General features: G+C 37.9%; 3 protein-coding genes and 1 non-coding gene across 4 annotated transcripts; 3 read left to right on the top strand and 1 right to left on the bottom strand.

Annotated features, from left to right (window-relative positions):
* The first annotated feature begins 8,572 nt into the window (after positions 1-8,572).
* LOC126582310 (probable serine/threonine-protein kinase At1g54610) lies at positions 8,573-14,138 on the top strand. The gene is made up of 8 exons (XM_050246420.1): positions 8,573-9,766; positions 10,025-10,309; positions 10,458-10,775; positions 11,326-11,553; positions 11,833-11,933; positions 12,011-12,119; positions 13,003-13,476; positions 13,612-14,138. Exons 1-8 carry the CDS (start codon positions 9,347-9,349, stop codon positions 13,789-13,791), a joined length of 2,115 nt encoding a protein of 704 aa, XP_050102377.1. The 5' UTR covers positions 8,573-9,346; the 3' UTR covers positions 13,792-14,138.
* A 1,028-nt stretch (positions 14,139-15,166) lies between these two features.
* On the top strand, positions 15,167-17,761 carry LOC126582311 (probable L-type lectin-domain containing receptor kinase VII.2). Its single transcript, XM_050246421.1, has one exon. It carries the CDS (start codon positions 15,542-15,544, stop codon positions 17,651-17,653), a length of 2,112 nt encoding a protein of 703 aa, XP_050102378.1. The 5' UTR covers positions 15,167-15,541; the 3' UTR covers positions 17,654-17,761.
* A 158-nt stretch (positions 17,762-17,919) lies between these two features.
* LOC126582312 (uncharacterized) lies at positions 17,920-18,785 on the bottom strand. The gene has a single exon (XM_050246422.1). It carries the CDS (start codon positions 18,691-18,693, stop codon positions 17,920-17,922), a length of 774 nt encoding a protein of 257 aa, XP_050102379.1. The 5' UTR covers positions 18,694-18,785.
* A 789-nt stretch (positions 18,786-19,574) lies between these two features.
* Positions 19,575-19,645, top strand: TRNAG-GCC (transfer RNA glycine (anticodon GCC)). Its single transcript has one exon. It is a non-coding gene; the product is annotated as a tRNA-Gly (tRNA).
* The last annotated feature ends 2,666 nt before the right edge of the window (positions 19,646-22,311 follow it).

Raw genomic sequence — 22,311 nt, 5'->3', positions numbered from 1 at the left:
ACCAAAGCCAGCTTTGCTAGGCTTCGCCCGCACCCACATCACAAGCTAGCTCTGTGCTCGGCCTATGCACCCACGTCGTTTTGGACCAAAACACGAGCAACTTTGTTGCTGGGCTTACCTAACCCTTCGACCTATGCCCTGTAGCTATGTTTGGGCTGTTCTGTAGCTACCTAAGCCCAATATACCCTTTAAAAGCTTTGCCCTACTCACAGCACCCAAGCCCAATGCTATTGGGCTATAGTTTTTCAAATCCAATGCTAATTCTTGGCATTTTATATCATTTTAACCCGAATGTTATAATTATTTCTTGCTTCTACGTCGACCTTGTATGGTCCAATTTTTTGAATTAATTAAAGTGACCAGCAATCCATTAATTTGACAATTAATCCAAAATTATTGGCCTGAAGTCTACTTTTTGGCATTAACAATTCAATAAATTATTTTGTTTCTTTGAACTGTTGACTATCTTTCGTTGTCCCGAAACACTTACACTTGGGTTCCAGAAGCAATCCACAAATTTACTACATTTTATTGTATATTGTATTATGTGTTCTTGCAGGTGCCCTTATATATGAACTGTAGTTTCGAATTTATTGCCTTTGAAACTCGAAGTTTTCATTCAAAACTTACCACATTAAACCTGTAGCTTTCATGCTTAAATTAAACCAATACATGTCTATAGAACCTGAATGTTCTACAATGTATGTCTATGGCTTTCCATATGACTAACCATGTTTTGTAGGGACATGTCGAACTTGAACAAGCTCGATTTCACCACTCTGGAAGAGACTACTTGAAGTGGGTTCAAGACGTGACGCTCCGCCTTATTACAAAAAGTCTTAGAGCTACTATCAAGGAACCAATCGACGATGAACCCGTTGACGAAGCTCAGAAAGCTACTGCTATGATCTTCATCTGAAGACACATCCATGATGCACTGCATACTGAGTACCTCACAGAGGATGATCCACGTACTATCTGGCTCGCTTTAGCAGATAATTTCGATCACGAGAAAGACATTTACTTGCTTAAAGCAAGACACGACTGACAACATTTACGCTTTTAAGACTTTAAGTTTGTGAATGAATACAACTATGAGGTTTGTAGAATTCGATCACTGCTTAAGTTCTTTAAAAAGGACTTAACCAAACAAGATCTCCTGAAGAAGACCTATTCGACCTTTAATGCCACCAATATTGTCTTGCAACAACAATATAGGGCACAGAAGTTCACCAAATTTTTGGATTTGATTTATGTTCTACTTCTCGTTGAAAAACAGATACATCTTTTGATGAAGAATCATCAAGCTCGACTTACTAGATCGAATGCCGCACTTGAAGCGTATGCCACCAATTCTAGCAACCACAACCTACGGAAAACCCATCGTGGTCATGGTAATGGGCAGCAAGGCTCGCCATGGGCCCAAGGTCTACCAAACAGAGGCTCATCCAAGGGATGAAATTTGACCCAAAAGTGCCAACCCCTTGTCCCAAAAACCCCAAACTTTAAGAACAAGGGAAAAGCTACCTTTCAATCGAATTCCACTAAAATGGATATGTGCTACCACTGTGGATCAAAAGATCATTGGTCACGCATATGCCGAGCTACCCTCGATGCTATTGCCAAGTATCATTCCCGTCGTGAGACTAACTTTATGCATGTTGAACATCCTTAAGATGCTACTACAACTCTGGAGGTTTCAGATTTTAAGGAGGCATCCGCTCATATGGAAAAATAAAGTTTTATTTTTCTAAGACATGTTAGGGTGTTTTTTTACCCCTAGTGGCTGAACCCACTAGGAGTGGCCGAACCTCCCTTAAATTTTTAGGTTTATGGTTTAATTTTTGGACAATTTTCCAAGTCTTTGCAATTATTTGTTTGGATTGGTTTGTTTTGAACTATGAATATTCATTTTATGGATATTATTTCCCGAATTGATTAATTGAATGAATGAAATTATATTTATGCATATGACTGATTCAATTAATTTATTTCTAGGTATGACTAGTAGGGAAGTTAGTTGTCTGGCTGATAGTGCAACTACGCACACCATATTGAGTGAGAAGCACTATTTTACTAACTTCGTACCTAAGAATGCACCTCTCACAACCCTCTCAAGCCCATCCAACCTAATAGAAGGATATAGAAATGCCCATATAATATTGTCCAATGGTATGGTACTGCATTAACCATTAAAGAGCCACTCAATTCTCCATGTTCCGGAAGAAACGTTGCTGAGTTTTAGTGATATTTGAGATAATCAATATCATGTTGAAACCACTGAAGAGAATGGTTCTGAATTTCTTTATATCACTTCTTACTAATATGGCTAGAAACGTATTCACAAGAAGCTGAAACGTCTCCCTAGTAAGTTGTACATAACAACCATTCGAGCCTTCGAGACACACCATGTGGCCGGTGATGAGTCAATATTAGATTATATATTTTACCCTATTCTTAGTATAATTTGGTAATTATTTTGGTCGAATTTTGATACTTTGCTTTATATTTTCAATATAGGACATTCGACTTCCTCTGGAGCAAAACATGATCAAACTGACTAATTTTGGAGCAATTCAAATTGGAAACTTTCGTATGTCTCTTGGCTTGTTCGTATCAAAAGTTGAGATTTTTCTACCAAGCAGTTATTTTCTGGCGATTTAATAAAGGAGCAGTACGCGTTGTTGGAAAGTGACGTTTCTGGGCTTAAATTGTGTTTTTGGCGCCTAAGATGACCTCAGCTGGGTTCGTGGCCTTTTGGAGAAGTGTTCAGAATAGTCCAAGCTTTAAATCCAGCTATTTTGTGCCAGTTTTAGAGCTGATTTGGGTCCGGAACGTGGCTGTGCAGATTTCTAGGCGAATTTATCAAGTCAATTTAGGATTATATTTCCTATTTTATTTCAATTTATTGAGTTTCCTAGTCTTATTCTAAGACCTTTTACTAGGAGGGTTTTATTTAGAGTAGTATAAATAAGCCTTTTGGTAGACTTAGGGTCTCTCTTCTACCTACGCAAGATTTGAGAAGAAGATTTTGCCTAGAGCTTAGAGATTTTCAGACTTTATTCTACAAAGTGTTTTCATTCTTTTTCTAGTTTAATACAATTATGTTGATTTAATTTATGAGTATGCGTAACTAATTTTCTTTTACTAGGGTGAGGCCATGGTCCTTAGCAAGAATATGTAGTTTCTTTTTAATTTTCTTATGAATTTATGCATGCAAGCTTTGGATTGTTAATCACTGTGCTTTAAATTATCTATTTGTCTTAGTGATTCGCGACCATTAGGATATTTAGAAAAGTATTTTGATGCAATTTTGGTGGAGGGCTGTCCCTAAATTTGACTAAGGCTTCTTGTGGTTAGCACGTGTAGCTACTTAGGATGGACGACACGTCTTACGAGTTATATGGTTTTTCAAAAGGTTTTCACAAAACTTAATGAGTCTTGCATGTTCACATTCGATCTGGACGCCACTGACGGGTTGCATGTTAGATATATGTTCTATGTTGGAGGTTCAAAGTAGGGCATACTTTAGGAAAACTTAACCTTCAAAATATGCATGTGTAATTCATAAGGAATTATAATAACTACGCAAGATTGTTAGGGTGACGGCGGAACCCTAGTATTTTCTCATTTTAAATTATAAAAATTGTTTCTTTTTTCTTTCTCTAAAAATTACAGATTTTAATTAGTTTTTTTAATTAATTTCCTTTTTCTTAATTTAGGTAAACCATTTTCTTATTATTTTTTTAAATAATTAACTAAAATTTTGGTTTTTCATAAATTGTTTTAAATAATCCCTGCGGAAAACGACATTTCTTGAGCCGTTTATACTACAACAACTTTGTTCTTTTGCAAGTATTTTATGTGATTTTATCCTTTTTGCACAAGTACCTAAAAATAATATCAGCCGGCCATGTGGCTGGGTTCTAGGACACTCTCTTGCTTTTCCATGATCAAACGGGACACCCCGGACGAGATATGATGTGTTGCATCCTTAAAGTATCTCATGGGCATCACTTGAAATCTTATCCCGACCATCCACTTTGCGAAGCATGCTCCCTGGGGAAGTTGAACATTCAACCCTCAATTACAAAGATTATTCACGACCCTCTTAATTTTCTTCAGAGGATTCAAAGGGATATTTGTGAACCTATCCAACCAACATGCAGACCATTTAGATACTTGATGGTGTTGGTTGATGCATTGACACGATGATCACATGTCTGCTTATTGTCCATACGCAATGTTGCATTTGCGAAACTCCTAGCACAAATTATTAAACTTAGGGCTCACCACCCTGATGATCCAATTAAGTCAATTCGATTGGATAATGTTGGAGAGTTTACGTCATAGACTTTTGACGATTATTGCATGTCTGTTAGGATTGAAATTGAACATCGTACCCCATGTTCACACCCAAAATGACCTGGCAGAAGCTTTCATAAAGCGCTTTCAAACGATAGCTCTGACTTTGGTTATGCGAACCAATTTGCTAGTATCTACCTAGGGCTATGCAATATTGCACGCAACTATGTTGGTTCGTCTAAGGCCCACCGCTACCCAACCTCATTCAGCGTTATAGTTGGTTACTGGATACGAGCAAGACGTCTTGCATTTACGTGTATTTGGGTGTGCAGTCTATGTGCTAATAATGCCACCACTACGTACCAAAAAGGGCCCTCAGAGAAAAAAATAGGAATTTATGTCGGTTATGATTCACTATCCATTATACGCTACTTAGAGCCCTTGACAGAAGATCTCTTTACCACACGTTTTGCAAATTATCACTTCAATGAGATAGTTTTCCCATCATTAAGGGAGATAAGATCACTAACGTTCATGTAGAACACTATAAATTGTCGTGGATTACTCCCACTGTGTCTTATTTAGATCCCCGTACCACTCATTCTGAAACTGAAGTGCGACGCATCCTAGATCTTTAGAGCATTGCTCAAAGCATGCCAGATGCTTTTATTGATTTAGCAAAGGTGACGAGATCACATATACCCACTGCAAATGCACCTGCAAGGATGGACGCACTAAACGTATGCCATAACACCACCTTGAAAGGTCGAACCGTTCTTGAGGGTGGGGTGGTCACACCTCCCACACGGTAAGGTACACTGGCGGCTAGCCAATTACCTGCTCCGACCCTGAAGCGTGGCAGGCTTCCTGGTTCAAAGGATTCACAACCCCATAAAAGGAAAATGGCATAAACTAGTGACCTTAGTTTGAATCCGACCATTGCTTACTCATTTATTCCAACGCATGAGGTTATTTTAAATTATGGTGATGTTTAAGATGAGACATATTAGCCTCTTAAGAATCATGAGATTTCGGTCCATTACGCAGTATTGGATGAGGTTTGGAATCAGAATGTGATGATTGTCGATGATGCATTCACGTATACCGTTACTTCCGACATCATGCTTAACGATGATATTGAACCATGTTCTGTTGATGAATGTTGACGTAGAATGGATTGGTCAAACTAGAAACAAGCAATCCAGATCGTACTCGATTCACTCGCAAAACGAAATGTGTTTTGGGCCTGTAGCTCCTACTTCACCACACGTGAAGCCTGTGGGCTACAAGTGGGTTGTTGTGAGGAAGCGTAATGAGAATAATGAAATAGTGCAATACAAAGCATGCCTCATAGCACAAGACTTTTCTCAACGCCCTGAGATTGATTACGAGGAGACGTATTCCCCTTTAATAGGCGTCATATCATTTCTTTACCTTATCAGTTTGGTAGTTTCCGAAAAACTGAATATGCAGCTTATAGATGTGGTAACCGCATATCTCTATGAGGATCTAGATATGAAAATGTACATGAAAGTTCCAAAAGGACTTCCATTGGCTGGTTCAAATAGTTTTAGACCTCGAAACACTCTCTCGATTAGATTGAGGAGATCACTCAGTGGATTGAAACAATCCGGGCGGATGTGGTATAACCGTTTGAGTGAATATTTGACAAGTCAGGATTATGTGAACAACGAACTATGTCCATACGTGTTCATTAAGAAGTCACATTCTGGATTTGGGATAGTTGTAGTTTATGTTGACGACATGAACCTCATCGAAACTCTCACAGAGCTTAAAGAAATTACCGCTCACTTGAAATATGAATTTGAGATGAAGGATCTTGGGAAAACTTGATATTGTCTCGGCCTGGAGATCGAGCATTGTTCGGATGGAATCCTAGTACATCAATCGAACTACACCCAGAAGGTGTTGCGACATTTTAATAAGGATAAAGCGAAGCCTTCGAGTACTCTTATGGTCGTTCGGACTCTAAATGCTAAACCAGATCCCTTCCATCCTAAGGAGGATGATGAAGAAATTTTGGAGCCTAAAGTTCCATACCTAAGTGCAATTGGTGCTTTATTGTACTTGGCTCAATGCACTAGACCCGATATCTCCTTAATTGTTAATCTTTTCGCTAGATACAACAACGCGCCTACACGCAGACACTGGAATGGTGTTAAAGACATTTTTCGCTACCTCAAGGGTACGATGGATTTGGGCTTGTTCTACACCCATGAATCCTCGAGAGGAGCCGTTGCCCCCTTGATCCTCGAGTTGATTCCCCCTCGTTGGTTATGCAGATGCTGGTTATCTATCTAACCCAGATATGGCACATTCTCAAACGAGTAATGTCTTTATTATTGGAGACACCGCTATATCTTGGAGGTCTACCAAGCAAACGTTATTTGCAACTTCTTTGAACCATACTGAGATTCTCACCTTATATGAAGCCTTGTGAGAGTGCTTTTGGTTGAGAGCAGTTGTGGAATATATTTGACGCATTAGTGGTCTTACTTCCGTTGTTGATGTTCATCCAACGATCTTTGAAGACAATGCAGCATGTATCGAGCAGTTAAAGAAGGGATACATCAAGGGAGACAGCACCAAACACATAACACTTTAGTTCTTTTATTCTCACCAGTAACAACAACATCAGAATATTGAAGTCAAGCAAATCCGTTCCCAGGACAACCTGGCCGATCTCTTTATGAAGTCATTGCCCAAGTCTACTTCTTAGAAGTTCATCCAAGGAATTGGTATGCGTAAATTATCTGAGTTGAATTGCTTGTAGTTCTCTTATTTGGAAGTTATGTCTAACTTAGGGGGAGTATCCTGAAACATACTCACTTGATCTTAATGTATTCTTTTTCCTACGATTAGGAGCATTTTACCCACTGGGTTTTTACTATCTAACCAAGTTTTGATGAGGCACCTATCTTAGGATGATCATACTCCGTTGAGTTCACTACTTTCATCTTGTTTGACATTTGTTTTAGACATTATGCATACTTTTCACTTTTCTCCTTAGTCTATGAGTTTTACCATAGCGAGGTTTTGTGAGTTTTACTACCAATGCATACTTACTTTCTTATATTTGAGACTCGCATTCACCAGTTGTGCCGACGACTAGATCAAATGTTCTACCTCATCTACTAAAGATCTGATGCGACGTTTTGTTTGAGTATTTACACACTCAAGGGGGAGTGTTACAGTCATATTGGATTAGGAATGTGATTGTGTAAATCCTAGTATATCTAGGAGTATCTTGTATATTCCATTTAGTAGTTTAATTCCTATTAGAGATGTAATCCTTTTAGAGTAAGGATTCTACCTATTCTACTATTATAAATAAAGGCATAAGAGGGTGATACAGCACACACCTCAGAATTACATATCTCTCTTCTCTCTCTGTTGCCACCGGCCCTTTCCCTCTCTGTCCTTTATACAGTTCAGTCAAATAGGCTTACAACATAAATGATATTATTTACACTAAATAAAAATAAAAATAGATATTTCACTAACTACTCCTCGTGTAAGTGAGTTAGTTTTGATTTGATTATTTTTTTTATAGTTTTGTCCCTTCTTAATTAAATTGTATTCATTAAAAATTTTTAAAAAGAGAGGGCCATTTTTTGATATTATGAAAGCTTCACCAGTTGCATTCTTACTTTAAATTAGCCAATGGACATTGGGTGGATTGGTCAGGTTGGACTTCAATCGTGACATTATGAAAACCCATTTCACCTAAGAAAACGTGCAAACCATTCAAAGGTGGGTTGGGTTGGATGAGTTTATCGGGTTGTGATTATTTACCTTTTTTTCTTATTCCTAAAGTGATTATGAGTGATAAATAATCCAAAACACACGTAATTTTAAACTTAAATCTTGTGAATTTGGTGTTGTAGAATCACTACTTGTTACTTAATATTTGAATTCATTATTTAACTAAAGAAGAAGTAAACAAGTGTGTTCAATAACTATTAAATTTTATGTATATGTGCATTTAATATACATATATATTTAAGAGTGATTGATATTCGGATAGGTCTATTTCAATCGGTTAATAACACTTTAACCTAACCTAGTCCAATTATTGAGTGGGTGGTCGAGTTTCAACTCGAAAATAATTTTTTTAAAATTTACAATGCAGCCTACCCTAACAAATTTTGATTGGGTTGGTCGGGTTGATCGATAAACCCACTAAGTACCCCACTCCTACTTTGTATATACAAATAAAACCAACAATTAAAAAAAAAAATTTCCAAAGGAGCCAAACACCACCCATTTTTGACACCTTGTGTGTTTGTTTCTTCTGATGTTTTATTCGCTTTGAATCTTTGATTGAGTAAGAACTGTTGGATTAGAAGTCTGGAAGAGAAGAGAGAGTGTCTGTGTTTTGTTGACCGAGCACAGTAGCCGGCCACTGCCGTCTCGCAATACGTTAATCATTTTGTAAGAAATATTTAGTTATTTGAATGCGCGTTGAACGATTAACCCAACAATACGCCCACGAACCCACAACCCACAAAAGCATGCTTCTTCTGTTTCTGCACTTTCTTGGTAATTAACCCTCTTTCTTTCTCAATCGATTTCTCAATCGTTGCTCAACCTATTCTCTATTTATTCATCTCTTTTTGTTTTTTTTTTCAAAATTTCCGTACTTGTTACAGTACTAGTCTAATTGTTATTTTCTCACTTTCTTATTTTTCATCAAAGAATTGGAGATTCTTTTTCAAATTCGTATTTTGAATTGAATTTGGAGATTTGGGTATTGGGTAAATTTGAATGTGTCAAAAGTAGCAATTTTTTGGGTTTTCTGAGGGTTGTATATTAGGTGAATATTGAATGTTTGTGAGATGAAGTGGGTAAAGGGTGAATTATGAGTTCTTTGGAAGGTGAATTATGGATAGTTGATTCTTTGGTTTAGATTCTTTGTGATGGAGTTAGGTAAAGAAGGAGGTTTTGTGAAGGTTTGGATTGGTTTTGGGTGGTGAATTTTGCTTGTGAAGGAGGGTTTTGTGTTTGTTTCTAGTTCAACATGGGTTTAATATGTACCAAGGCTTCGGCCGTCGAAGATAGCCGGGAAAGCCCACCAAAAAGGGTGGCTTCGATTTCGAGTAGGCAGCACTCTGAGCTGAAGGTTTCGCGGTTCAATTCTTCGAAAAGAGAGGAGCCAGTTTGGACTAAAGATAGATTGGGTGGTGGTGGTGATGTCAAAATTATGTTGGTGGATAAGAAAGTCAATGGTTCAATCCGATCATATGATGTGACTAAGAGTAAGAAGATGGACAAGGCTGAGGTTGCTCTTCTTGATCATCCGGGTTCGAGAAGAATTCCCAACGCTACAGTGGCCGAGCAATTAGCGGCAGGATGGCCAGGTTGGCTCGCTGCAGCTGCCCCTGAAGCTATCAATGGATGGATACCACGACGCGCTGACACGTTCGAGAAGTTAAACAAAGTATGTTCAATTCTTTACTTGATACGGTACATGATGTATCTCTTATGTTATTGTATTAGTATAACTAATGCTATTGGTCAGGGATAGGGAATAAACTCACAATGATTCGAGAAAAGAAAATTGGGCGGTTTTCTTCATGATATGACAATTTTTTTCAAGCTACCATGGTTGTGCAGTTAATTACTCTTGTTCATGTTAATAGTTATCAGTTCCTGATTCTTTTCTCTTTTTGCATGTTTTGGCATCTCCCTCTTTCAGATTGGCCAAGGAACTTATAGTAGTGTTTACAAGGCTCGCGATGTCATGAACGATAAATTTGTTGCTCTGAAAAAGGTCAGATTTGATAATCTCGATTCTGAGAGTGTCAAGTTTATGGCAAGAGAAATTCTTTTCTTGCGCAGGCTTGATCACCCTAATATAATAAAGTTACAAGGATTGATCACAGCACGGTCATCTAGCAGCTTGTACCTTATTTTTGAGTATATGGAACATGATCTTACAGGGCTTGCATCACGCCCAGGCATTAAGTTCTCTGAACCTCAGGTAGTCTTATCGCTTTTACACTTCTCTTACATTTCTTAATGTACCTCTCTACCGTACATCTATGCAAATAAAATAGCCCATTTTTACAGAATGGAAACAATGCCCCTGTAAGATTCCTAATTCTAGTGTTGTTTTTATTTCATTTTAGGTCAAATGTTACATGCAGCAGCTTTTAAGTGGTCTTGAGCACTGTCATAACCATGGTGTTTTGCATCGTGACATAAAGGGGTCAAATCTTCTTGTTGACAACAATGGCATCTTGAAAATTGCTGACTTTGGCTTGGCAAGCAATTATGATCCTCATCACAGTGTTCCATTGACAAGCCGTGTTGTGACTCTTTGGTATCGGCCTCCAGAGCTTTTACTTGGAGCCACTAAATATGGTGTTGCTGTGGATTTATGGAGCACAGGTTGCATACTAGGAGAATTGTATTCTGGAAAGCCCATCCTTCCAGGAAAAACAGAGGTAAGACATTGAGGAATTTTACCCCTTAGAATCCATGCATTGTTGATACCCTTACGGTCCAGGTTGGATCATTATTGGCTTTGACATGTCTTTGTGAAATTATTACGGATTACATTATCCTAAAATAATAAAGATCTGAGAAAGAGGATCTCTCTGAGTTGTTGATTTTTATTTCAAAATTGCAGATGATATTTGAGTATATGACTAATTATGCCCAATTCTTTTATTGTAAAAGCTTAATTCATGACGTAATTATGTTTATTTGCTTATAATATTTTGAGTTTCTAAATCTTAAACACATAATGTGAGAGAAAAGCTAGAGTGCAGTCTTGATGTATCTCGAGGATTTATATGAACCATGGATTTGAGTAGCAAGATTATGTCCTTGGCAAGTGTTTGACATATTGTGTGGACTTATTGTGAGGCATTGGCGACATTGCTTGTTCCTCACAGCTACATTTCTCCTTGCTATTTGTTTGACTTAACGTGAAATTTCTCTGTATATATTCAGGTGGTGCCTATTAATTTATGCGCATTTTTTTTATTATAGGTTGAACAATTGCATAAAATTTTCAAGCTCTGTGGCTCACCATCTGAGGATTATTGGCGTAAATTGCGCTTACGAAATTCAACAATGATCAAGCCTCCTCAACCTTATAGAAGATGCGTGGCAGAGACTTTTAATGACCTTCCTGCTGCAGCTCTGCAGCTTATGGACATTTTACTTTCTGTCAATCCTGCTGATCGAGGAACTGCTGCAATTGCCCTCAAGAATGAGGTGTGTGCAATTTATTTTCTGGAAAGTGCAAAAAGGAAATACATAAAATGGAACCAATGCTGTTTTATAGTTATATATATTCATATTCTATGTATTCCTAAAAGTTTGTGTACCTGATTAGGCTGGAAGAAGGATGTGTGGAACAGAATTGAATTATCTTTCAGCAACTGTCCTTACGATTGTTCCTTTTCCTTTAAAACCTTGAATCTGTTTCATTTAATCGTATAAGAGGCCTATGAATTCCTTTCTCTTTTGTAATAATGAATGTTCTTTCAACAGTTCTTCACCGCAAAGCCTTTTCCTTGTGATCCTTCAAGTTTGCCCAAGTACCCCCCCAGCAAAGAGATTGATGCCAAATTGCGAGAAGCAGAAGCTAGAAAGTACGTCTTGTTGGTAACGCATTAATACTTTTCAGACAAAGATGATACAAGGTTAATCTTTATGCACTTTTTTATAGGCAAGGAGCCAGTGGAGGAAGGGGTCAGAAGGAAGACCTTGGCAGGAGAACACAACCTCCAGCAGTTGCAGGAACAAATGCTAACTCCGAGTCCATTGCGTCAGTACAGGTAACTAAAAATAAGTTTTATATCTTCGTGTTTAAAGTTGGATTTTGTTTGACATTGAAATGAGCTCCCAGAGACGAAAGTTATTTATAAGTTTGGGTGAAAGTTGTAATTGTAATTCTGTATATAAAAGGATATTTGAAAATGACCATATTTTAGAAATTTATGGATTTTATTTTAAACTTTTATACTCTGCTGTTATGTCATACTATAATCTACTGGTTCAAGCCTCTCGGATGAAAATCTATAGTAATTTCAACACTGCTGGTTGGCTTGTCTTTTGTTTTGAGTATCTTTTACTTTCCCCATGAGTCAGATAAGTTAGGCCCCGTTTCATGATGTTTATAACTTTATATGTTTGGTTTATAGTTTTTCTTTTATGTATATATGGTAAGAGGAGAGAGGGAGGTGAGATTGGAGACATGTGATTAAGAAATGAAGGAAGATCCATAAAGCTAAATCTTTAAAAGAATATTTAGAATGGTTTTTGTTTTTAATTTAATTTTATGTGCATCATCACTTTGGAGGCTATAAGGTATTAACTTTCTAGATTCACTTTAGAATCAAGTAGTTCATATCTGTTTGGAGGAGGAGGAATTTATGAAATGTGTTTCGATATTGTGTGTTAATATTAGGGGAAGGTTCCTACAAAATATTTTGGATTTACATTTTTGTCAAACTTGTGAAGAAATTCTTGCGAATATGTTTTGCAATTTACTTTTGATAACTAAACATATTCACACGTATGTTGAACTTGTTCATATTTAGGTCTTTATTTTGATAACTGAATTCTCTGCTCTCTGTTCACATACATTGTGATTCTTATATAAATGCTTCTTCTGCCTCTGTTTATTTCTTTATGATGACATTTGCCCTCCAATTACAGAGAAGACAAGGCCATTCCAACCCAAGGGTCCGAAGTGAAATGTTCAACCCGCATAGGGAACAAACTCTTTCTGGGTTTCTGGTTGATCCAACCAAACATTTGCCAAGCGATAAAGATGCTAGAAAGGATTTCACGGAGCACCAGAATAAGAGGACTTCAATTTCAGGACCACTAATCCATGGACCTGGATGGGCTAAGTCTGGGAAGGAACTTAATGATTCCTTTTTGAGTTCAAATAGAGCCAACTTGTCGAAATTATCTGGTTTAGTAATGGCTAGGACTGCATTGTCCGACGACCAACAAGAAAAACCTGGTCCCTCAGGACAAGAAACAATAAAGCCAGTAGGCGGATTTCCAGGGTCATTTGATCAGGAGGAATCTGCAAAGAAGCGGGAGCGGATGCATTACACACAGGGAGTTGCCAGTTCTTGTCAGATGGAAGATGAGAATGGCTCTATTAAAGAACCAAATATGGTTAGTTTCGTTTTTCTCCGTAAAAGTGTCAGTTTATGTCACAACTATTGCATACTATGGATCCTGCCAGTCATTCTCTGATATACTTATTCTAGTTAGCGGAACCTAAATTCTTCTTCAAAATTCTTTTTGCAGCATGGTCGTGGGCCCAAGGGGAACAAAATTTACGTGTCTGGTCCATTACTTGTTTCTTCAAACAATGTGGATCAGATGCTTAAAGACCATGACCATCGGATCCAAGAATACGCCCGGCGTGCTCGACTTGAGAAGAGCAGACATGGGACGCAAGTGACCGAAAGACATCGAGCTGGATAAGCTATGAAATTAAACATTTGTGTTCCTGGTCGTATTGGAGCTGGACCCCTGGAACCCCTGGAACCCCTTGACTTCGTCATAACACACACACTGATACAGATACACAATACAAAGAGAGAGATGAAGCTACGCCCTTCCCTGTACAGTGAGTACTTTCTTCAGTCCCATATTCGTTAGTAAATGAAACATCAGATGGCTAATTTTGAAGAAGAGGATTTTTCATTAGAACATACTTTATGTATCTTAACCCATAATTTAAGTCCGAGTCCCTCTCGTAGCCATTTGAGGATGAATGCACCAAATTTATTCGTCGTACATACAGTTGAAAAATAATTCTTGCCATGTAAGTTAGTGTCTCCATTTTCTTCGCTTGGTTGCAATTTATGTGAGTTTTTGCTGTTCTTCACAATAGGGTGAACACGGGTTGAATACTCTTTTAACACTTCCGAAAGGTGAGGTGCACTTTTGCTACTCGTATGAAAACATATATGAATGAACAGTTTATATCGTGTTTTAAACAAGGAAATAAGAAATTGGAAGTATTTTGATAGTGTGGTATGTTCTTCGATTGATTATTTCATGTAGAAGTTAGGCTTATTTTTGGCGTTGTCGCACGTATTCTACACGAGATCTCATCTTCTCCTCTGCATTTTGTTTTGTCTCTCTTTATTCACTATACTTATCCTCTATGTCCTACGTTATCTCATCTCCACGAAACCATAGTTTCACTGACATGACAGGGATTCTTTAGTTTTTTAGCTGTGAACACAAGGATATATTATAAAAACAGAGTTTTAACAACAATTTTTTAGAAATTAAAGTCTTTTATTAGTGTTGCGAACGAGAGAACTTGAGTAATTTTGGCGAGCGTTTTGTTTTAATTTTTTTCCCGTGGTGTGTGATTATCTTTGTTTCAGATGTCCTAAATGTGAAAACGGTCTGAAAAATCCAAAGTGAAGAAAAACACAAATGATGAGTGCATGGATCACATTGAGACAGAACAAAGCGTAGAAAATAAAATTAGATTTCACGCAGAGTAAATAGCCTAAAATAAGCCTAAAATTATACCATTTCGAGCTACAAGGAGAAAATTGTAGATTTGAAATCCTAACGCGATATTTTCTTTGCCAGCCGTCAGATTTGGCATGACAGTCAACAAGGACATGTTCAAATATATTCCACCCGAAGCTGTGGGGCAGCCGCTATCCACGACCACAACCGTGCTAAACATACTTGACCTGCCTTGGTTTAGAAGTCCCATTTTGACTCAAAACCTAATTCAACTTTTTAATTTAATTTCTCTCATCATTAATATAGCCGAACAAATTAAAATTGTAATAAATTTTTAGCGTTAACATCGTCGAACAAAAGTAGTGCGTTAACATCTTTCCGGCAGTCTCATTCTCTTAGATCTTATTTAGCAGCGAAGGAGAATAAATATTTCTTTTCTGTTGTTTTACTTTCTTCTGCATCGTTGGATTAAGATCGAACAGTAAATGACTCCAATTTCTTTAGACCTTAGATCTAGGATAAGTGGGAAACACTCGTTCAATTTGCTTGTATGATTAAGAAATGTGAAGTCAAATAACCTACACAAGACATAAAACGGCGGCCATTTCCAAGAAGCAAGCTTCTTCTTTCTCATGTCTGTGTCCTTATGTTTTTTCTTTGTTCGTCTAAAGCCCACTAGAATTATTGAATCCGATATACATGTTCTTGTTCTCCAAAAATCAATCATTGTCCTTCTCTAATGTCTCCTGCTCCGACGATCCTCTCTGTCTTCCTGGTCATCACTTGGACCATTTTTCTGATCACAACATTCCCAACTTTCGGCGGCGCCACAGAGTTCGTCTTCAACACCAACTTCAACTCCAGCAGCAACCTCAGCCTCTACGGCAGCGCCACCATCCAATCCTCCATCCTCAGCCTCACCAATGACTCCACCACCTTCTCACTGGGACGCGCTTTCTACTCTCACAAAATCCCCACCAAATACGCCGACTCTTCAGAAGCCCTTAATTTCTCCACCTCTTTTATTTTCTCCCTTGCTCCCGTCAAAAACCTCCTTCCCGGCCACGGTTTTGCCTTCCTCTTCTCACCCTTCTCTGGCTTAAGCGGTGCAAGCTCCTCGCAGCACTTGGGTTTTTTCAACTTCTCCAACAACGGCGACCCCAACAACAACATCTTCGGTGTCGAGTTTGATGTCTTCGAAAACCAAGAGTTCCAGGATCCTGATGACAACCATGTTGGTTTGGACATCAACTCCCTTACGTCTAATGCTTCTAGCACCGCAGGGTATTGGAGTGGCGGACTTGATCAAGATTTCAACGAGTTGAAGCTCAACAATGGAATTAACTATCAAGTGTGGATTGATTTTATGGGCTCGAGAATTAACGTGACCATGGCTCGTGCCGGCATGGCAAAGCCGCGGAGGCCGCTGATAAGTGAGGTGGTGGATCTGTCCCGGGTGCTTTTGGATGAAATGTACGTGGGGTTTTGCGCGGCAACTGGAGCATTGGTTGAGAGCCATAGGATATTGGCTTGGAGCTTTAGCAATTCTAATTTCTCCATCAGTGACGCTTTGGTCACTCAGAATTTGCCTTCCTTTGTGGTGTCAGAGAACAAGTCTGTTTTCGGAGTAAAAGGGTTTGTTGTGGGAGTTAGTGTTGGCGGGTTTTTGGTTGCTTGGTGCGTGGTTTTGGTGTGTTTCATTTTGGTGAGGAGGAAGAGGAGAAAGCGAATGAAAGGAGAGGAGGATGTAGAGAAAGTTGAAGATTGGGAATTGGAGTATTGGCCTCACCGGATTGATTACGAAGAGATACATACCGCGACAGAGGGATTTTCGGAGAAGAAGGTGATTGGGATTGGAGGGCTTGGGAAGGTGTATAAAGGGGTACTAGGAGGAGCAGAAGTAGCAGTGAAAAGAATTCTGCTTCAAAGTGAACGTGGGTTGAAAGAGTTCGTGGCTGAGGTTTCGAGCTTGGGAAGATTGAAGCATAGGAATTTGGTAGGACTGAGAGGTTGGTGCAAGAGAGAAAAGGGCAGTCTAATCTTGGTTTATGATTACATGGAAAATGGTAGCTTGGATAAGAGGATATTTGAGTGCAATGAGAGAAACTTGTTGAGTTGGGAAGAGAGAATTAAGGTGTTGAAAGATGTTGCTAGTGGGATTTTGTATTTGCACGAGGGTTGGGAAGCTAAGGTTTTGCATAGAGATATCAAATCAAGCAATGTGCTACTTGATAAGGATATGAATGCTAGGTTAGGAGATTTCGGATTGGCCCGAATGCACCTACACGGGGAAATGACGGGCACAACACAAGTGGTTGGGACGGCAGGGTACATGGCACCCGAAGTGGTTCGAACTGGAAGAGCCTCAGCTGAGGTTGATGTGTTTGGTTTTGGGATATTAGTACTAGAGGTGGTGTGTGGGCGGAGACCGATAGAGGATGGGAAGCTGGGGTTGGTTGATTGGTGTTGGAGGCTAATGGAGAAGGGAAGGTTGAACGTAGCACTTGATGATCGGCTCAAGGCAAAGGGCGGATACAACGTGGAGGACGTCGAGAGGTTGCTTCATTTGGGATTGTTGTGTGCATATCCTGAAGCTCATGGGAGGCCAACAATGAGGCAAGTTATGAAGGTGCTTGAAGGAGCAAGTGACGATGATGGCATTGATGGCGATCTGTCCCAAGGGGAAGGAATGCATGTAAATTTGCTGCACAAGATTAGAACAACTCCGATGTGGTCGACTTATCGGTGGAACATGAGAGGGCAGGGACACCCTACATTTGAAGACATGAAAAATTCTTTATCTTCTACATCATCTTTGTCTGGATCAGATATCATTAGAGTTGGTAGATGATTAATTTGAGCTCTCTTTGATAGGTTTTTTCTCCTATTTTTTTGTGCTCCAACACGCATTAGGACTTGTGTGTATTCTTTCTTTTATTAATACAAAATCACTTATTCATTTTTCCCCTAATTTATGTATAAGACAAGCTAACAGATTTGAGTTCAACTTCTAGTAAATTACTTGTTATGTTTTCCGTGTGACTGTTTTAAAGTGAATCAGTTTTCAATGAAAACAAGCAATACCAAATGCGGCCTAAAACTGTATGTTTTTGCATTTCAGCATTCGCTGTGACAAAGGGTCCCTTTAAACACATATAGGAAATCTCCATCACCAACACCATGCCACCTGAGGCTGCAATTGTCACGCATGATCCTCTGCTTGTGTATAAACAAGTAATCATCCATTGGCAGAATTTTCCTGCTCAAAAGCAATTGCCTCAACTCATTAACCGTGCTCAAATCCTTCACTTCCAATGGAATCGTTGCCGCGTTGAGTAAACTTGACGATGTTTGTAGCACTACACTCAACCTTCTTGCCGTCGGCTCATCTCTGAGACGACTCATAGCCTTGAGGAACACAACAATCTCCGAAAATGAATGTATCCCGTACTCACTTAGATTGCGAAAATCTTCGTCTAACTCAATTCCACAGAAGAAGAGCGACATCCTCTTGATCGGGGTACCGTCCATGATATGTATTTTTTCTTTAAGGCTACGGACTGTTTCGGATGCATCAACCTCCATGGGAAGCTGCCTTGCTGAAAACTTGATGGTAATTTGAATTTTACCACTAGAATTATGGTATAAATTCGAAGGAGTTCCGAATCCAGTCCATTTGATGGTGAGGTCAATGGTAGTACCTTCAGTGACAATTGGGTAATCTTCCATGTCTAATCCATCTATTAACTCCCAGCCACACACTGCAAGGGTTTGGGAAGCCAAAGGGACACCCAACACTTGTTCTATCTTCCTTTTGATTTCAACAACTGGTTCCTTGACATTCACTTCCATGGTAAATTTGTGTCCCCATGAAGTAATGATCACCCTCATCCTGCCCCTTGTCTATATGACTAAGAACACTAAATGTTTAGGGTTTAGGGTTTAGGTTTTAGGATTTAGCGTTCTGGAAACTCAAATCACAGTTCAAAGGCTGGGAAATGAGAGATTTTTAAGTTTGGATTTGAGGAAGGAGAATCAAATTTAGATGTTAGAGTCATGTCAAAAGGATGAGTATTGATCATACTCTAATCACATATGCATGAGGGCTAAGTTCATTTCGAATTCATTCTCAATTTCGGTCAAATGCTCTCTCTTCCTATCTCTAATTTTTGTTGCTTAAAGAAAAATGTGTAGTTAAATTAAAGAAAAACATATTTAGCAAGAGCAATGTGCTTTCCTTTACAACCTAGCTAGTTCGATTCTCATTTGTTATAGTTTCAATTAGATTAGAATACCACTGGAATAAACACAAAGAAAAGAAACATAAAAAGAAAAAAGAAGTATACTAAGAAAGACTCTTATTTAAGTAATAACCGTCTTACAAACCAAATCACCTACGCTACTCTTAGATATTGAGTTAGGCACATGTATCGAACATGCCCCTAAGTGTATTACCATAACCCTTAGCGAGTTTTAAATACAAACTGGTCCTTGCACATATGTTTAGAACGACATTGGTAAAAAAAATTCAACGTGATTTTATTTAAAGGAGTAATGTATTTGTGGTTAGAAAATATTTTCAACACTAGTATTAAGTAAATCTGTGATTTTAATTGGTGAGATAAAATTTTTTCATTCACCTTAATTTCCGTTATTGAATTTACCACCCTAATTGAAGAAGAGAAAAGGAAATAATCATTGACCTATTATTCACCTAAAGCTAAATAACAATATTTGGTCTTATTGGAAACCGAAGAGATGGCTCTCAACAAGCACCAGTGGTCTAGTGGTAGAATAGTACCCTGCCACGGTACAGACCCGGGTTCGATTCCCGGCTGGTGCATTTTTTTATTTTTGTTTTCTTTGGTTATCCCATTTAAATTAGAAACCAAACGCGGGAATCCCTGAATTCCGATTTCCGACATTATGGTGTCGGTTATAGAACCTTCTGAAAGTTGTGTGAGTATGGGTTGCCATTGTTGATGATATGTTTTGTTGTAAATCATCGTCTTGTTTCATTTGCTACCTTAAATTTTCTGGTGTTGTATAGAGTGATTGCGGTTGCTGCTCAAAATGTATGCTCGTTTCATTTGGGTTGTTTGAGTTTTACAAGTACATTGAATGCATGGTGGGAGAACAGAACATGGTTTTAGGAGTGTTTCTTCTCTCACTGTTACTATAGGACTTTCACTTGGAATGTATGCTAGTTTCATGTCTTTTGTAATAATACATCATGGGTCTTGTTTGGTCTCTAGAATTGGATTGGATTGGATAACTCAGTATATTCGAGGTGTATTCAAGGTAAAGGTAGATGATTCTTTTGAGGGGATTTGAAGTGGACTAGACATTATGGAATTCAGTGTAGTCCGTAGTCTTGCAAATGCTCGAAAGAATTTTCAGAAAATTTTCTATTTTTCAGCAACTGTTGGTGAAACTTGATTGTTCGCCAATCTTGGTGCACAACATGCTAACTACTGAAATTGATCAACGTCTCTTTCCATGCATTATCTGCAAGTAGCCAAGTTGTATTTTTAATTGGTACATCTTCGTTCAACATGTTTCTTAAAAAATTGTTTCTTCAATAACATATATTTTACAAGTAGTTGCAATATAACATGATAATAGTCTGAATCTGTCATCGTTTACTCATTCGCGAGCTTCCAAATGTTAAAATAGAGTATGCTCTTCACAGTCAGTTCTTGGATTGATACCTTTGTTTTACCCTCACTCTTCCCCTTGATTATAAGTTTGTCCCAGGACATCAAATTGTTATTCTTTTGGCACTTTAGTGTAAATTTTTTTGATGCTTATCTCTGTTTGTTGATGATGTAAGCTTTCCTTTCGTTTCAGATTATCATGGGATTAATTATATCAACTTGCTAAGCTCTCAAAAATAAATTAAGGGCAGAATATGATTTTATAGTTATTTTTTATTAGTTTTCATGGGACCTGAATCTACTGGTTAATTAGCATGCTATCTCACTGTAATATTGCAAGCTTACTGCAAATTAATGTATGAATCATGATCATCATAATAAGCATTTCGTTATGTAGATATTTGGTTAACTTGATTTTGATTTTCCGTTTTGAAGTTCTGGCTTCCAGAAAGGCAATAATCTCAAAAATTAATTATTGGGAAATTTCTATATTGAAAAGAAAAAAAAGAAGTATTGCCATCTCAAGTTCTTAACAAACCAAGATAGATAACCTGACTTTGTTCCTATGCACATTCCAGCATCTCCGTAGTTATTTAAACAAAGGGCATTTTGATTTAAACGATTAACTTTTTTTTGTCAATATGTAGCCATCGTGTTTGACATTTGTGTGATGAAACATTTGATTTGTTATTAGGAATTCGTTCGTGCTGCTAGGATAACTAGTAAGTACTGATAGAGTTTGAAGAAACTAAGGTTACAGATCTCTGAGCTTCTAGCTCTAGAAATGTGCAAACACTGTCGATTGTTGAAGCTATTTTGTTGCTTGCTATCGATCAGAGAAGTATTATTAGTGTTGAGTGGATTGCTTGATTACATAATTGGTGTTTTCATTGGTAATAAATTATCAAAAAGTACACGGTGTGAGACCCTTTTTATCCGTAACTGATTTAGAAAGGTACTATCATTATTGTTTATTGAAGTTTCTTTTAATTAGTATACTGTGTTTTGGAGAGTGCGACGAAGTAAAAGTACAGAAAAGTGAAGCATGAGGATAAGACAATCCCTCTTCAATTATGACATGTTTCGAGTTCGACATCCTAACTAAAGTAAGCATGTCACTGCTGAACATTGAGAGACAGATTTGTGTTTCATGGCTTCTCTTAATTAATTTAACAATGAACCTTTCAAAATGATATCTTAAAATAACTAATGTATCACAATGTCTCTTTAAATATGACTACTCTGGCTCCAATCTTCGTTAACTAGATCTCGATAATGCATTTTGAATAAACAATTTGTATTGCTGAGTTCAATTCAACGATCCACTTTTTTATACTATGATTTCTCCTAAGTAAGCCACTTTATATGCATCTAGAAAGCATTAGGACATGATGCACCGATATATTTAGATCGCTTTTTTTAATTTTTTTTTTATTTTTTACGTATTTTACAATTCCTGCAGCAGGATAAGTTTATTGCAATTTTACTATGTAGGTTTAATCTGCTGATGTGAAGAATATGAATCAGAAGAAACTAACGGTACGTAGGATTTCAATTTCGAAAAGAGTATTTGATATATACGAAATTTTGAGAGAATTATAAGTGAACTGCGAAAATCTCCTGGAAATATTGAATTGCAGTGGCCAGTGGCCTGGTTGCAGCTTGTCATGTAAATTAGGTTGAAACCAAAGCCTGTATATGATATGATATGATTTTTAAGACTTGGGAAAGTAGTTACTTTCAAGCTAAACCATCTTAGAGAGTGAAAGTTAATCTTTTTAATCATTTCTACATCAACTAAACGGGTAAAAAATGTCTTCTTCTTATCTTCACACCTTAGACTTTTGCATTT

This window comes from Malus sylvestris, chromosome 9 (assembly GCF_916048215.2).
Source record: "Malus sylvestris chromosome 9, drMalSylv7.2, whole genome shotgun sequence".
Classification (NCBI taxonomy): Eukaryota; Viridiplantae; Streptophyta; class Magnoliopsida; order Rosales; family Rosaceae; genus Malus; species Malus sylvestris.
This window is presented reverse-complemented; position numbering and strand designations above follow the sequence as displayed.